This window comes from Pholis gunnellus (genome assembly GCF_910591455.1).
Source record: "Pholis gunnellus genome assembly, chromosome: 7".
NCBI lineage: Eukaryota > Metazoa > Chordata > Actinopteri > Perciformes > Pholidae > Pholis > Pholis gunnellus.
Genome location: NC_136533.1, coordinates 15,302,633 through 15,320,831, shown reverse-complemented (window position 1 = coordinate 15,320,831; position 18,199 = coordinate 15,302,633). Strand labels below are relative to the sequence as shown.

The 18,199-nt window shown below is 41.9% G+C and overlaps 1 protein-coding gene across 1 annotated transcript in view; it reads left to right on the top strand.

Moving 5' to 3' along the window:
* The window catches only part of magi2b (membrane associated guanylate kinase, WW and PDZ domain containing 2b), a gene marked incomplete at both ends in the record, with an annotated part of 71,457 nt that overhangs the window by 30,346 nt on the left and 22,912 nt on the right, over positions 1-18,199 (top strand). The window contains 5 exons of the mRNA XM_079163240.1: positions 2,312-2,431; positions 5,965-6,189; positions 8,733-8,961; positions 9,450-9,529; positions 17,803-17,860. Of these exons, the coding sequence (XP_079019366.1) occupies positions 2,312-2,431; positions 5,965-6,189; positions 8,733-8,961; positions 9,450-9,529; positions 17,803-17,860 (712 nt within the window). The remainder of the gene's footprint in view (positions 1-2,311; positions 2,432-5,964; positions 6,190-8,732; positions 8,962-9,449; positions 9,530-17,802; positions 17,861-18,199) is intronic.

The following is an 18,199-nucleotide window of genomic DNA, read 5'->3' as shown; positions in this document are numbered from 1 at the left end:
TCTTTTGTCTGACCAAAAGTCCAAAACCCAAAAGTGTACCGATATATGACAAAGAGAAGCAGCAGATTCAGATTGAGAAACTGAAAAATGATAGAACTATAGTATTCTTGCTTGATAAAAGACTCAATCAATAATCAAAATAGTAGTTTATTGACTTCTTGATTAATTAATTAATTGATTAACAGCCAGGTTACCTGTTACAGCTGAGATTAAAAAACGTTTTTCTTTTGTTTTGTTCTTTGTTCTGTTTTTGGATGGGGTTCAACTATTCGATCTAAGGAGCCTGATTCAACTGCCAATCTCACAGTCGAATCGCCGCAGTGGCAACAAAAAACAAAGGATAATTCATAAATAACAACATGGCTATTTCAAAATCAAAGGATAGGCCTAGATTTAATAATCAGAGCGTTCAAATAAGAACAAACCACTAAAAATATTTTGAAATAATTAACAATTCTCTACAGTTTCGCTGGGGAGGCGCCTTGAAACAGCTGTTAGCAGCGCACATAACATCTGCGTGCGTCTCTCTCCTGTTGACTGTCCCTTCACTTCCTGTCTGTCTGTGGATTTGACCCATCAGACATTGTTAGTCGGCGACACAGTTCTTTGTGGTGGTGGCTAACAGTCATTTTGTAAATATGTCCAAAGCACATCACATCAATACTGTCTGATCATGAAAGTGTTGATGAGAGTTGGAGTACATCATACACTGTGGATGGAGGCACACACTAGGAGACACACACACACACACTCGCAGTCATACCTGTGGTGCTGTGGATTTACAGTGTCCTACTGAGCTGTGATCATCTTGGAAATGGGATTACTGTTGGCACAGTGGGTACTTTACCACCATTTAGAGACACAAGAGACAAACACACAGTCGAGTAGTACACATTTAAATACACATTTAAACAAACACTGACAGAGATTGGTACAAACGAGCACACGTATGTATGGTATGGTAGTGTTGGACTGCCTTACAGACGGACTACAGATCGTCTGATGGCCAGGTATCACTTGTTTCTTACGCATTAGGTGTTGCTAAGCTGCCATCTCTGGTCCCAGTGGTGAAGCAAATACAGCAGAAAATGTTCAATAGATGCACTACAGGAGTAAAGTGGTGACAGGCGATCAATAGAGATCTAATGATTAAGATATCCAACTCTGGGAGAGTTGGAGGATCCTCCACTCCACGAAATGACTAACCCCTCACTCAATCAGTGCTTGTTCATGTGTGTATGTGTGCAAAATGTGTCTACAACACATCTACCACCTGCTGTTTATATCTCCCACAGCTCACACTTCATTAAGATACTAGTAAGTGTTTTTTACCCGCCATTAATATCAGAGCACATGAAGTGTGTTTTTGGCTTTCCACAGCATTTTCAGAACTGCAGATCAATTCTTTAGACCTGCATACTTCGATCGTTGCAGCACAAATCTCACACTTCTGCCAGATCTGATATTCAGGCAACTGGCCAAAATGTCAGATCTGGTCGAAGCCACTGCCAGATCAATGCGACTTAGCTTTTATCATGTGAGTCCTGAGCTCTAAAAGTGGACTCCCTCTGCAGGCCTGGTCAATCACTGTTTTCGAGCATGATCAATAGAGAGCAGGAATCAACACCAGCGGAACCTCACTGAGCCTAAGCTGAAAGTCCAGTTGGCGGAGACACAAACACAGCACCTCATTAAACTCAAAACTCCCATGGCTGCCATCACACAGCCGAGCCTCGGCGGTGCAGCGCTGATGGAGAGCGTTGATGTAGGAGGGCTCTAATTGCAGCATGGTGATGTGGTGCCTCTGCATTCCTGCTGTTTTGACAATAATCCAATCGGCAGAGGATTGTATGCTGTGTAAGGGGGTTTGAGTTATGCCTGATAAAAGTGTGTATTGATTAACGCCTTACTGAAACAACACCGGATTGGCTTGTAGGGACTGAATGACGGCGGTTTGCTGCTTGAGCATGCTTTCCCATCTCCTCTCTAGCTCTCTAGTCTCTCACTGTCACTCACACACAATTGTGTGAATGGATTTGGCTATCACAAGTGATGACTCCTCACTCAGCCTCTTCTGTTCCATTTCCTTTCTCCTCCCACTTCCTCTGATACACTTTGTAGCCTCGAATCTGTCGTCTTTTTCAGTCCGGCCCTTTTTCTGGTCTCTTTCTGTGCCTTCCTGTCTTTTCTTCTCAAGTGCCCTATTTGGCTCTGATGACCTCTCCGCCTCTCTCTCTTTCTCTTCCCCTCTCTCTCTCTCTCTCTCTCTCTCTCTCTCTCTCTCTCTCTCTCTCTCTCTCTCTCTCTGCAGGTACCACTAGGCAGCCTAAGGAGGGGGAGGTGCCGGGGGTGGACTACAATTTTGTGAGCGTGGAGCGTTTTATGGAACTGGAGCAAAGTGGAGCCCTGCTTGAGAGTGGAACTTATGAAGGTGAGTGTTGAGGGTGCCGTGGGCATTTTGCATCTGCGAGACAAGTACGGGTGCTCTGGGAGCAGAAATGAGAACATATGTTTCAGTCGAGCTATTTTACTATTTTTGAATTCAATCTGGCATCTTGTGCTCTTCTGTAGATATCTTTACTTGATCACGTGTGTCAGGTGATGCTCTTACGCACAGCTTAAGTAAACAAAATGAGTCTCAAGCACAGAGTCATGTATTACAGCTTCCTCTGGTGGTTGTTGAACGTCTGGTTGACTACTTCTCTGTGTGTGTGTGTGAGAGTGTGAGTGTGTAAGAAAGAGAGAGAGAGAGAGAGAGAGAGAGAGAGAGACAGAGAGAGAGAGAGAGAGAGAGAGAGAGAGAGAGAGAGAGATCTGGAAGACTGCCATTTCCAAGTCATGTCAAGTCAGTGCATCTGCTTTGCTACACTGTCAGGGATACATCTACAGATGGGGAATTTGCTGGTTCATTTGCCCGGTAGCAATTTTTGTGAGCATGTGCTGCTGAACACACTCACGCAAATGATGCCTACGTGTGTATGTGTGTGGTTTCTTTCTACGTGTTCTTTTCATAATTGTGTGTGTTGCATGTTTACAGTGTATGCTTTCCTTAACGCAGAGCTTACTTATTCCCACTGGATGAAGCGGTTCTCTTTCTGGGTTGCTGCATTGGATGTGCAATAACTCATTTTTGAATGCATGTTAAAATAATGTGTGTGTGTGTGCAGGGCTTGGTACACTTAAGAGCTTACGTATGTGATGATGTGAGATGAGTCACAGCTGAAGGTGGATGTTGAACTGTGCATAAAGCCAAGATGCCTTCAGGCAAAATCAGATGCATTCAGGATCAGAGGAACGTTGCATTTTAAAGACGGGTGTGGGACATAAGGAGGAACCCTGGCCTAAACGTATCTCAGTTATCTCTTTCTTAAGCTTTCACAGGTGCTGCCTGTGCCGTTTCATACTTGTTTGCACATTTTTGTTTTGTTACAATGTGATTCTTCTGTTTGGTGGCCAGCAGGGTAAGTATACATACTTATTGAGGAGCTGTGATAGAGCCCTTCCTAATATCCATCCGCCTCCTGCTGGGATGAAAGTAAACTAATGTCTGTGGACTCTTTTCTGCTGATCCTTCTTTTGTCCTTTATTGCTGCCCCCTTCTCTCTTCTTTGCTCAGCTATTGTTCTCCTCCCATTGCCCCCGTCCTCTCTGTATTTGTCTGTACTGTCTTTGTGAAACCCCCACTCATCTCCACTTTGAGGGATTATATAAAAAGACATATCTTCCTCTCACTCAACATTTATTCACAAAATATATTTTGTTAGCGTATTACATTTTTTTTAAAGTAGAGCGTTTTTGTGGTTTAAGAGTAAATATCAAGGAAATAAATGTGCCAAGTCATATATATATATATATATAGCACTGAAATCACAGAAGCTTCAGAGTCAGTTTCCATCTCAAGTGATACCCCGAGGACTTTAATGTTTTGTTCTTTTCTCTTCATTGTACTGTTACTGTGCTTAAGCCATTCTCAGATATTTACAGTTGGTGTGGAATGAAAAACGGCCAAGGCTATTTTTGCTGTTATTCTTGTGCTTGCGCCTCCAAACAGAGCTGCCTGCACCTACATGGACAGAATGACGCAGCTCGGGTTGTATTTAAACAGATCAGGTGGTTGTGCAGTTACCATTTTATTATGAATTTGTCCGGTTTCTACCTGCTAAGCCATGTATTCAATCAAAACTCAAAATATAATTTTTCTAGATAAAACAATATCATATTCTATGTCATGTAAGTGGGATAAAACAAAGACAGTTGCTTTTCTCTCTACATTTGGAGTAAATATGACTAACTGACTATGACTAACACTTTAAACCTAAAAAAACAAACAAATCACACACAAATAAATACGGAGACATATATTGTCCGAAGACACTGTAGTTTTAGCCTGAGTGCACAGTTATCATTATGCTCTAAAATAGGTTTTTGTGCACCATTAAGCAGAGAAAGCTCAGTGAAAGGGTTTACCTAGCTTCCAAAACATAGATTTCTCTTAAAAACCTGCCCTCTGAGACATATTTAGAGTGCTGTATCTATATTTAGAAATATGCATTTTTGTGCTTTAGGACTTCACTAAGTTTTTTTCTATCCTCAGGAGAAGCTAAAATCCTCCCCTAGCCCATTAAGGACACTGTCTGCTGTTGAGGATGCAATTAGGTATTATTGAGACCCCACATCTAATGAATATGTGCTACTTCCTGCTAACACTGTAATATCATTTCTCAGGACCTGCTGGCCCATGTCACAACAGTTGTAGTATAGGAAGGGTTAGCTTAATTAAGAAGTGCTAAAGTTTTATTCAAGCCTGCAAAGTGCGATTGAAAGTGAGACTATCGTACTGTATCTCAATGTGGATCTGTCCATCATAACAAAACCCAAATCACATCTTGACTCAATCTAAAAGAATCTGTGTGAATCCATTTTCTTCTTTAAATTCAACAAAAAACACTTACTTTTGCTAACTTGCTTATGTGCTGAGATTTTACATCAACCACACATAACAATGTTTAAGAACACAGGCTACATGAGTCTTAGCAGTATGTGTTGTTCACAAAACAATATGTCCTGTTGGGTCCACATTCAACTATATTTACATTTAGACTGACCCAACACACATGGCAAAATGAAACCTGAACTGAGGCAGACTAGAAAGTCTGGTTCTATATTGTAGGCTTTAAACGATTCTGTAGTCTGCTTCAAATGTATGAAGAGGAGGGTACTCTAAAAAATACAAACCATTCTGGATGAAGAGTCACTGCTCTGTTGTGGACGTCCCCGGTTTGTATTTTATATCCTTTCTAAAATGTTATGTTTCAGAAGACATGTGAGGTTTTTCCTGTTTATTCACAATCATTAAAGGACTAGGCCCAGACGGCAACAACGATTGGATGATAAGTTAACTATATGATGCCTGGAGTTCCTCATGTGAGGATTTGACGTCTGTTCTCCCTCATTAGTCTTTTTCTCTTTCTTTATGAGAACTCCACTTTGTATGATGGTGACTCGTCTTGTTTCTACGTTTGTGGGGTCAAAATAGGAAATTAAAGAAATCTACCCTTTTCATTTACAGTATTAGCATCCTTGTTGTATTTAGAAATAAAAATAAATAATAAAAATAAAATAAAATAATATTTGGATCATGTGTGGGTCAGTTGATGTCTGGCAGGTCTATCTGAAGATCTCTGATATGAGCCACTGCTGACACTAGTTTCTTCCTGAAACGTAAGCAACCGTCCAGATGCACAAAATTGATTGGATTTATTAGAAATGATTAGTTCCGAGGCAAACACACAGTTAAGTTACCTCTGCTGCACTCTGTTGAGACAGCTAAGTCTCACATTTTGAAAAGCAATCATCTGTTCCAAGTCATCATTTATCCAGACGGTGTGTTACATCACCTGAGATCCCTCCTTAGTCGTGCATGTGGCCTCTAACACAAATGCTGCTGTGTACCTCTGCCCTCAGATAACTTCTACGGCACACCGAAACCTCCAGCGGAGCCATCCCCCGCAGCACCTCCTCTGAATGTAAGTGAGGCCCTGCTGCCCGGAGCCCGGCCCAGCGCCCAGGGCAAGAGGAAGAGGAACCAGTCAGTCAGCAACATGGAGCAGCGTGCCAGCCTGGAGCCGCCTGAGGAGGAGGAAGAGGAGAGCCCGGTTGTTAACGGCAATGGGGTGGCCATCACACCAGGTACTGTGGGATGAGAGAGAAAAACCAAAATGTCCTGTTGCAATGTTTTTATACCACATTTTCCATCGACTTGTGGCTGAAATCAGATTCAAACACGGTCTGTTTCCCAAGTGTCGGGACCGTGGTGACATTTAAAAATATCATATTAAGGTGACGAGAAGTGGAAGGCCTGAACTCCCCTGGGTTATTTATTGCTGCCTCACTGGAGTGATTGAGTAAAACCATAGAAACAAGTCAGTTGTCATAACAATTGTTACCTTTCCTTTTTATTTCTTCTTTTTTAGTCTCTTTTCTCCTTTAGTCCAGTTCCACATCTGCTGTTTATACAGTCCAGACCATGCAAATGACTCTGACAACAAACTAATGACTAGTCATTATAGACAGTAACTGACTGTAAGCATGAGTGTGAACTGCACAGGTTCTCAATGACCTTCTATATCAGAATGCACAAGGGCACCTTTATGTCTCCACTATTATCTCTGTCCAGAGTCTCATTTGGGCTTCAGCTCTCGTCTCTCTGTCCTCCCATTTCTCCATTCCTCCTGCTGTCTTTGCTCTCCCGCCATTGGCCTTTGTCCTTGTTTCTATTAATACCCCGACTCTCCCTTCTCTCTTCCTATCCTCTCCCATCTTTTTCCTTCTGACCTCTCTTGTTTTTCTTTGTGTCTGTAGTCCTGTCCCCTCTGTCCTCTCCTCTTCCTTCTCCTTCCCCAGCCCTCTTTGTAGTCTGTGTTGTTGTAGCGTGTCATATTTTTTCCACTAGTGTCTCTTAATGTCATGCGTCTGTCTGTAATTTAATGCCGATACCACATGAAAGACTTGCGTCAAGAATGGGAAAATGGGAAGAAAAAAGACTTATCTGCCTGCCTGTTTTGATCGGTTTGACAAAATGAGTTCCTCACTTCACCTGTTAAAACAAGACAGGTTGAAACCAAAGCAAGGCAAGGCAAGTTTATTTCATTTCAACAACAAGGTAATTCAAAGTGCTTCACATAAAACCATTAAAAGCATCAAAACATAAGGCAAAAGAAAAGCAGATTTAAAAACAATTAAGAACATTCATTGAAACATTAAAAACAGTCATTAAAACACTAAAAAGCAGTGTAAGAAATAAAATACAACCTAGTACATGTCTTGACCCTATATGATCAATGAGCTAAATTGAAGCCACATTTTTTACAGGGAAAGTCAGCGGTAGTGTCTACTATGTGAATTCTTGGATATTACATTACATTACATTACAGTCATTTAGCAGATGCTTTTATCCAAAGCGACTAACAATTCAGATTCTATCACATTTCTACACCGTAGGCAGAGCTACGGGAGCATATTAAATGTTCATCTGCAATTTTCTTTAGTGGTCCAAGTAATGTTTGCTCTTAAAGCGTACTTCGATATACATTCAACAACAAAATCATGCCATTTGCAACAATTTGTTGTTCTGGATTACTCATCTAAAGTGTTTTTGTCCTATTTCAGTCACATGTTAACACACAGTGGACAGGCATTGGTTTGCATTCCATTATTAAACAGACCAGACTTAGGTTGCATCCCATGACAATTATTAACATATGCACAACCTCAAATGTTGATCTTGTCAATTCTTTACTGTGCATTTATGACAATTTGACAACTTTACTACTAATGTCTTCTCTGCTCCGATCGCCAACACCTGTTTGATCTGAGCGCATCCACCATCTCTCTCTCTCTCTCTCTCTCTCTCTCTCTCTCTCTCTCTCTCTCTCTCTCTCCGCCCACACACAGTATTCCTAAAACAGCTATGCTACTCTTATAACACATGCATCAAACCACTGTCACTCCTCTTCATTTTGAAAGAGCAACGACCAATGGGGAAACTCCAACACTCAATTAACTGGGGTGACTCAGTCAGTGACTCGGTCATTGACAGACTTTCACATGTATAGGGATGGCCCCTGCTTTGCTGCGGTACTAAGTATAGAACCGGCTCTGGTGAAATGCTCAGTGTGACTTGGGGACCATTTGTAGTAGGCATGGATAAAGATATGGACCCTAAGCCCCAATAAGGACTGTGAAAGAACATTGACTTTCTTTTCTTATTTGTTCTGAAAGAATTGTGATTTGTTAATAATTTGACCTCTGTATGACTGCTTGTTTCTTGTCATTGTTCTGTTTCTGTAGCACTTGTATTAAAAATCCCAGTAGGAATATTATAGGATTATGTAGTTTGGTACTTTCGTATGCTCCCTATCCGCTGACTTAGATGCCACCAGCTTTTCTCGTCACTCTAAAACCCTTTCCTTGTGTATCTGACACAGTCTCTGACCCCTGAAGTTTCTGTCTGTCCCTTTTTCTCCATTTCTGACATCCCCATGTTGTTCTCTCCTCATGCTCATTGTCCCCAGACCACATCTCTCTCTCTCTCTCTCTTTTCTCTCTCCTGGGGGTTCTTAGCTCTGCAGTGGCTTGGCTCTGACTCATCATGCATGGCGTGTGTAGTGTGCACTGCATGTGTGCACAGAGCATGTGAGCATAACTGTGTGTGTGTGTGTGATTTGCTCCAGAGTCCAGTGAACATGAGGACAAGAGCACAGATGCCTCTGGGGAAGTTGCTGTAGAAACATCCAGCCAGGCCCCAGCCTCTGTCGAGCCCCCCACCGAAGAAGAGGAGGCCCCAAAATCTCCCTCTAAATCCCCCGCCAAAGTTCCAGACTTAGATGAGGAAGAGCTTGGTCCTCTGCCTGACAACTGGGAGATGGCCTACACCGAGAAGGGGGAGGTCTACTTCATAGAGTAATGAGAAAATATCCTACCTAAATACATTTTGACATTTCATTTATGGTATCCCACATCCTATTGGCCCATTGTCAGCAAACCAGCATTTTGAGTCACCGATATCCAATCAGTATCAGTATTGTTGCATCTCTATCACAACGTGCACCTACTTGGTATACGTAAGGCCGGCTGTGTAAACTTTTCTAGCACTGCTCCTCTGTGTTGAATAATCGATGTAATGTAATGCTATTAATCAGACATCCTGGATATACACGCACACACACACAGTCATACACATTTTTGCCCTTTTTTCTCAGCCTTACTAATTTGTGGCTGAGGGCTGGTTAGTAGATTAATTGCCATTAATTTTACCTTAGAATTCCCCTTGTTTCTCTTTGACCCTGTACACACATGCACACACGTAGAGCGATACTTTGCACTCATTTCTTCCTTTTATCGCGTCTTTCTCTGACCTCTGTTTGCCCCTTTTCTCTCCTTATTGCCAGTCACAACACCAAAACCACATCGTGGCTGGATCCTCGGCTTGCAAAGAAAGCAAAGCCACCAGAAGAATGCAGAGAAGACGGTGAGTCTCGACGACCTGTTTACCTGTTTGCTCTGTTGTTTTATAACTTTAGGTTTGTGTTCATCTGAGTCAAGCTCATCTTCCGCCGTTTGTGGGAGTGTGTCATCAGTGCATTGTCTGCTGTCTGTGTACCTTCTTGTCTGTTCCTGACTAACTGTTCCACCGAGTTTTCCCTCCTCAAGAAAAATAGCACAAAATACTGTTTGATTTGTTTGTTAGTCTGAAGTCAGTCCCACCATTCTACACAGGTTTTGGGAAGGTATAGGATGATACACTGTGCTTTTAATCAACAAATAATCAAAACAAAACTTACTAAGCAGGTGAGTCCAAAAATGAGCAACTGACAATCCAACAGACAAAACGACACGAAACAGGACCAGGTAAATCGGACATGTGCTCAAGGGATACTAACAGAAACATAGCAGACGAAACAACAACCAGCAGACCAAAGACAGGACTATAAATACATGAGAAACTAATCAGACAACAAGACACAGGTGGGCAGACACGAGGGCACCCTGAAAACAGAGCAAGGCTGACGACTAATACGACACTGATGATCACAGAAAGAAGGAGGGAAAAACCACAAAGACAGGAAGTCAAACTACCACAGGACACAAGAGGCAGGGAATGTCAAAATATATCAGGAAACAAACTAAATCAAAACAAAGATCCAACAAAGTGGCTAGGGAGCTGTAGAACGGGGGGGGGGGGGGGGGGGCTGGACAGGGGTGAAGCAGAGAACCTCAGACAGGCAGAACCCCTCTGGAGGGCGACCAAACGGGCAGAAGGATGACCAGGCTGACAGAGTTGCTCCAGATGACGAAGAGACTGACGGAGTTGCTCCGGATGGAGGACGGGCATGAGGATGACCAGGTTGCCAAAGTTCCTCTGGAGGTCGGCCTTCTGGCGACTGGGTCTCTGGGCCTGGGGCTCTGGAGACTGGGTCTAGGGGGCCTGGAATTGTGGATCGGCGGCAGCTGGAACAGGGGGTTGCTGCTGCCCAGCAGCAACAGGAACTGGGGGAAACTGCGGCCCAGCAGGAACAGGGACACGAGTCGGCCGCAACGCCAACAGGACACTTGGAGCTGGAGTCGGCCGGATCGTCGACGCAGGAACTGGCAAGACTTCTGCCATGCAGCTGAGCAGCGGAGACTTTGGGTCTCTAGGCATCTTGGGGAACTGACATGAATGATGCGAAATTCACCTCATTTGCGTATTCAAGATAGCCAACGTCCATTGTTGAATCAGAAATGGAGGATACAATGTTAGCAACGCCTTGCACCAATGGTTCTGAGCTTCATTGAGAAAGCAAGCATTTTAATTTGCTTGTCAAAAAAAACAACTAACAGTACATGAATTCAAACTTTTTATAAATCGGCATCATTCTGTAGTTTTTTCGGCATCCCTTTTTGTCCGTTTATTGCATTTAAATCACAGCTAAATTGGTTATTTTGGGTTCATACAGCTGTAGTAAACCAGCTGACATGTGACTTGCTAGATACAGTGAATACACCTCGATGAAATTCACTGAGCGCCCCCGGATGATGTTATGAACTCAGACAAGATGCCGTTTAGTTTCCCGGGATATCTGGGACTTCCACAACAAGTACAGAGCAGAAACGGTGGTTATTACTTCCATGGTTGGTGGTGGAAATAAATGGCTCCATGGAGATAAACCACCACTCGTCTCTGGCGCGTCTAGCTCGAATGACGCGAATAAGTAAACTTCGTGTATGTGACCACTTGAAAAGAAGCAGTGTCTACTTAAGTTCTCTCCTTTCGTCTGCCCATGAGCAACTGATGAACCAAAGAGCGATTTTCCTCTCACAGATTTAGAGGTCTGATGAGGTGAATCTCCAAAACAAAGATTAGAGAAACAGTATTCTGAATAAAACATGCTATTTTGTGTGGCAGAGATTGTTTTTATTCTTTTCTAAGCTGTTCATCATCCCTCAGATTTATCGGGCTTGTGGCTATATCTAACAGGGTCCCACTTGCATCAGCGAGTGTTTACAGCAAGAAGGGGATGTACGTGGGACTTAGTGACTCATTTATGTGTTTTTAATAGTTTTTGGACAGCAAGGGTAGTCTCTGGCACAGGGGAGTAAGCTATGTCAGGCGTAGGATATGCACGCAGTACTTGCATGTAGGATCAATTCATTGTTTTGGTCTTTTTGTTGAAGTTGTTGACAATAAAATGCAGTTCAGCGTGTCAACTGTCTTTTAAGGTTTGTTTTAAATCATGGGATGCAAAGGTGTGTTAAGTTGTTTCTGAGGCTAAGATTAAGAACAGTGGTTTCATACAATGAATATCCAGCACTGAGGTCAAACATAATAAAATGGAGTTCCTGTGGTTCAGTGGGATCAGATATATAACAATGAGATGAACTTACATCCCTGCTGCTGTCACAGCCATCGTTCAGCGAATTAGGCTGTGATGTGATTCACCAGAGCAAGATCTGAATCAATACCTTCTCTACCTTTCCTCTGTTCTCCACCTCTTCAATTTTCTCCCTCCTCCGTTCTCCCCTGCACTCCTTCGCCTCACGTCTTCCTCTCTCTCTCTCTGCCTCTCAATCTTCCTCCCTTCAATTTTCCTCCTCTCTCTCTTTTTTCTCTCTCCCATTCTCGGTCTCTCACTCTCTCCCTTTGCCCAGTAAAAGGCCTAACTGTGACTGGAATTCTAATAACACCGCTCAGCTCTGTACAAACTGGTTCTCACTCTCTACACACACACACACACACACACACTACTGTTTTTAATTCACAAACCCTTTTCACAAACATGGCTGACGTGCTTCAGCTTTGTCCTGGCAGAGCAAAGATCGGTTTTCACCAACGCCGGTGATGTTTAGACGCCAACTGTTTTCACTTGTTTTGTGTTTTGTGTTGTTTCTGTCAGTGATCAATTCTGTGTTTATAGGTTTTAAAACTATCGCCTCATAACCAATCAAAAATGACAATTGAGAACCTTTTACAGACATTTATACCACAAGGGTTGATCAAATATACAGTCACCATCGCTGTCTAGGCTTATAGAGTGAACCATGTGACATATCGTAGAGTCTGGTTATGTTCCAAGATTTGATTATATTTGCATTATTACAAATGTTTATGTATTGTGAATTAGGTTTTCTGAACAGAACCTGTAAATTGCGGGCTGTCCGTAAAAAGTAGCCAGTTAGTATTTTGAAAACTTAGATTAGTCCATAGTCTAGTCTTCATGTCTGACAAAAATGAGATATGTCACATATCACACTTGTAGTGTGAGATTGACCACATTAAATTATCTTTTTTTATTTCCTTGCAATGCAGATCTGTGCCCTGAGAGGGAGAGGGAAAGGAAGTAGCTTCAGCAATGTTTGTGAAAGGGGCCAAAATATCCATAATTTCCCCGTCTGTCTGTCTGTCTGTCTGTCTGTCTGTCTGTCTGTCTGTCTGTCTGTCTGTCTGTCTTTCTTTTTGTCCAGTTTTTCTACTGTGTGAAGCCTCCTCCTATCTTTGGGGAAGCAGTGGTTAAAGGAAGCTTAAGCGATCACCACTGGCAGTGGATTTTGAATTAAAAGATGTTAGCAGAATGTTTGTATGGGTCCTGGATGACACATCCCATCCTCTCACAGCACCTTTGAATTTACGCCTTCCAGAAACAGTTTTAGTTGCCAGGAATTATTCTTTTTCAGCATTAACAGCTCAGCATGACAGAAGGATATACAGTAGTTTAATCCAGCATGCTGCTCTACATTACTCATCCTGTTAATATTTTCTTTAATGAGCACACTGGTGTCCTGTAGCTCTTTCTTATGGACTGCTCAGATTTTTGCACTTTCTGCATGTTTGCTGTGCACCAATTGACAATTTAAAGGCAATTTTCCATTTTTGCCCACGTTAATGGACATGTAGTTTTTGAATGATGAAATATGCATGGGAGCAAGGATGTCAGATTCTGCAAGGAGAGTAAATAAGAAATAAGTGTGGGGAGGGAACAGCAGGAAGAGGTGGCGCTGTTTTAACTGCCCATATGCCCGGAGGATTTTGCAGAGTCGCACAGCCTCGGGCAAGAAGCAGACTTACGAACAATATTTCAGCAATGCATGCAGCAATGCAATTTGCATCTTCCCTCTTGTTATTCCCTTTCTGTTGCTTCCATCTCCTGCACTTCTGGTCTTTTTGCTCCACTTTTCTTAAGCATCCTCATTGACTATTCTCTTTCCCCTCACTTTTGGGTACATTTAAAGAGAAGCTTGTCTGTGTTGATGTGTTTGCGCAAATGTGCAACTTTTGTGTGCATTGTGTTGTATCTTTATGCTGAGGTTGACTCGCAGAGTTCAAAGGCTTGTCACCACAGATCTGGTTCGCCTTGCAGTCTTTTTGTCAGGCATCTCTTTTGTTACGTAACACAAGCAGATATCTCCTCTCTCACTCAGAAGAGGCAAGAACAGAGCGGGACAAGCTTCACATCACAGCAAGTGTTGGTTTCAATTCTGCCTTTGATATGCACACCCAATGCCGGTTTCAAAGTAATCTCAGCGCCGTTGACGAAAATATGCTGCTCATGCTTATTTAGAGGCAGGAATTCCATGTCAAAACTTCGTCTTTAACCAATGGACAAAAAATATATCTAGATATAGAATAGAGACTTAAGGAATTTGACTAGACTGAGATAGTGAAAAGAAAAGAAGTTAGAGGAAGTAACGACGCTGAGCCTGAAAAGAGCAGGAAAGAGACGAATAGTGATGGAGAGAGTTTTGCATATGAGGAGAGTTGAAGCGCATGCATCCACTGACAGTGATGGACTCGTAAAATGTTACCTCTGAGTTGCATCACTGTTAATACACTCTCTCATGTTTGGGCCAGAGCTGTGTCTAGGTCTGTGTTTTTTAACACCCCTTTACTCTCATGTTCCTGGTCGCTCTTTCTCTTCGTTTATGTCTTGATAGTTCTTTTTTTATTTCTTATCTATGTTTTGTAGATTTAGATTCAAAGCTGACACATTGTTATTGTGGCAGTGAAAACACAAAAACACAACACAGAGTTGTAGTCAGAGTTAGAGCTGCGATTAGTCGATATATTAATACAAATTCAAAGGTTTGGTGACGTCATAGCACCATTATCGGGTCAAAATCTTAATGTAGGTTTATGACCAAATACTCTCAAAATGAATAACATTGTTTGTTAACTAACTTTCTGTTAGTGTTTATTAGCAAATATTAGCATACTGACATGATGAACTAAGATACGAACATGATAAACATTAGCATATTAGCATTGTGATTTTGACCATATTAGCAATTAGCACAGCTTCACATAGCCAGTAGCGTGGCTGTAGACTCTATGTCTACGATAAGGCAAAGATGGCAAAGATGCATGTGCTCCAGTGTCTCCTGTCAATGAGTCTTCTATGATAACAGAAATAAATAAATATATATATATATATATATATATATATATATGGTTTTTTAGACTAAACGATTTATCGATTCATTGATAAATTCACTCAATCATTAGTTTCAGTATGAATTCAGATGTATTTATTTTATATCAGAAGTTTTTTGAGTTGGGAGTTTTGTGAGTCAGATGAGTTCATTGTATCTGTTCCTGGCTGCCTGTTGGTCACAGAGTGTGAGAGGGTAGATGAGTCATCTAATGCAGAGGAATCACAATTAGACTTCATGTCAAGGGAGGCACTAATACACATACACACAACCAAGCAACCAAACGCACAAGCAAGCCCCTCGGTGCTCCTATAATACACAGACGCATGACGAGGTGTTTGATTTAGTGTCAAAGATGATGACGGTTACACTCATTCAGACACGCAAACACAGTTCAGCTATCTAATACACACACACACACACACACACACGCATACTACAAATATAGACTCCCATCAATGCATAAACACACACACACACACAAACTCTCTACATATTTCAGCAGCAGGAAATAGAGACAAGACAGACAGAGCCCTCAGCTCAGGCGAGAAAAAAAAAATAGACTTCCACTGGTGGTTTCCATGGAAACTGTCTCCCTTTTCACTTTAGGAGGAGGGCAAGCGAGTAGTGGATGAGTTAGGCCGACATTTAAGGTGGCTCATGGACAGTGGGAGGGAATTTAAGGTGGTTTTAAGTGTGAATCCATCCGACTTTAATGCCTCGAGGAGGAGAAGGGTCTTTTGAGGTAATGGCAGTGCAGTGCAGGTGGTTTGAGCAAACAGTAAAGCAGACCAAAGATAATTGCAGCATTTCACCTTGGGCTGCACAGTCAGCATGCTCAGCAGCCAGGACACACACATTCGCACATGGATTATTGATATCAAGATCACAAATCTGTTCGTAATTGCATTACAGCGTGAGGGAATGATGCCACAGTCTCAGTGTCACGCAGACCAAATTATTGTAAAAATAGAGCTGAGGGTGTGTGTGTGTGTGTGTGTGTGTGTGTGTGTGTGTGTGTGTGTGTGTGTGTGTGTGTGTGTGTTTGTGGGAAAAGGGTCGGGTGTTTCTATGCTTTTGCTAGTTCAATACGTGAGTTTGGCTCAGATTTTCAATACTTTTCTTGGAGAAATATAAACATGCTGTAAATGGTTTCTTTTACGGGTCTGTAATATACAAATATGACAAACCAGTTTTCATCGGGGTATTTTCTCATGCCAAGTAAATATTCACTTAAATATATGGTGTGAATGGTAGTTTGTCTCAAGGATGTTCTTATTTTCCCTATAATTAGAACCAAATTAGATCTTTCTTTCGATAATAATTTTGATTTAAATCAGGAAGTACCTCATAAAACTGTAAAAATAAGTTAAACAAGATTATAAATTTGGCCAGGCATTTAATAGAAACACTTGGTACTTTTGATAATCACCACTACAAACCTATTTGGGTTGATATTGAGGTTTGATGTCTAGCATTAGTAGTGTTGCCATTAGTTATGGCATTGCCTTGAGCCAGCCGGAGGTTAGAAACGGAAGCATCACACTCTAAACACCCTAAACTCCCCACCCCACATGTCTCCACATTCACACACTTTTCCATACAAATTCAATGCCCAACACATCCTTTCACACACCCTATTCTCACTCACTGTTTTTATTATCCTCACCTAAACCTCCTTTTCTACCATCAAGGTTGTCAGCTCTTGTGTCTTTTCTGTGTACATGTCATCTTTTTCAATCTGTATGACACTAGTATTCTTCCACTCTCATCCAGTTTGCTTTATTTCCCTGTGAAAAACAGCCATCCATGGACATAGTCATGAATTTAATGAATACGACTCTTTTATACAAGACATGAGGATGAATTAATTTGAGGGAGTAAGATCAACCTTTCAAGAACGCTTGCTGATGAATGCTAATCTGAAGTGCTGTGTATCAAGTATATGTCTGTTCGGGAGGGGACGAGTTAGAGGGACTGTTGTGGGCGTGTTTGTATACTTTTGTATTATAAGTTAGAGCCTTATAGTGCAAGGTCAATCCCCTTGTTGTGTTGCTAATGTCTTAGGGACATTTAAAACTGAAATTTAAAGCTGAAAACCGAAACAACCTGAATCGTGTATACAATGACAGAGGGAGCTCATTACAGTACACTGTGGTGTGTAAGTGTCAGTGAAAGGTTAGAATAATAGGGCATAGAGTGCTGGAATTTTTGCATTGCCTTGACCCAGATCTTTTATGATGGAGAGACGAAAGCTAAAGCAGCAAAGGGATGGATGAAGTGAGGAGGGAACAGAGATCCAGAGGAGTGAGAGGAGGAGACAATTAACACGTCAGCCATGGAAGCCATCCAAGGCGGAAACGAGTGGGTGGGGGAAAAAAACAAAAAAAAGGGGGACACAAAGTAGTATGGTGAAGGAGGTATTGGGCCTTAAAGGGCATGTGTACAGATTGTTAAGCCCTCTGAGGCAAATTTGTGATTTGTGATTTTGGGCCATACAAAATCCATTGAATTGAAACGATTCATGGCACACGACAAAAAGAGAAGACTGAGAGAAAGATAAGGCAGAATGAGATGTGTCAAACGATTTAAGTGTTCTTTTCCTCCTGCCCTGCTTTGTGTTGATGCCTGTGTTGTGGTTTGTGTCTCCATGAAGAAGCCACCTCTGCAGATCGAAGTGTTGTCTGTCTATTAAAAGAGCACTTTGGGAGCGTCTAGCTGTGAGGCCTGAGATTCATGTTGTCTCCCTTCAGTGGTTCAATTTAGTCTACATTCCTTCTCCTGCTCTCAGCATCAACTGGCTTCATTTCCCATGTCTGTTTTCTCCCTTCTCCACAGAGCTGCCCTATGGCTGGGAGAAGATCGATGATCCTATCTACGGCAGCTACTATGTAGAGTAAGTCTCTCTGTTGACTTGGGTTAACTCGTCTTCTCTGTAGTAAAACAGGAAATGCATTTCTATGGTTTACAACGCCTCGTTATGAATTATAAATGACTTAATTCTCATTTATTTGTAATGTCTTACTGCTCATTTAACCATACAGTGAAATTCTGTATGGACTATCAAGAGATCTCTAAGTCACAATCATTGAATGTGTAGCGTCACAAACAAACTGTATTGGTTTAGTGCTGTTTAATTTGGAAGTACATTCAATTTAGTTCTAGACCAAACCCACTTAGCTGCATTTGAAGCTAACAAAGTAACAGTTATAGTTTTGGAATCTTGCCTCTTATT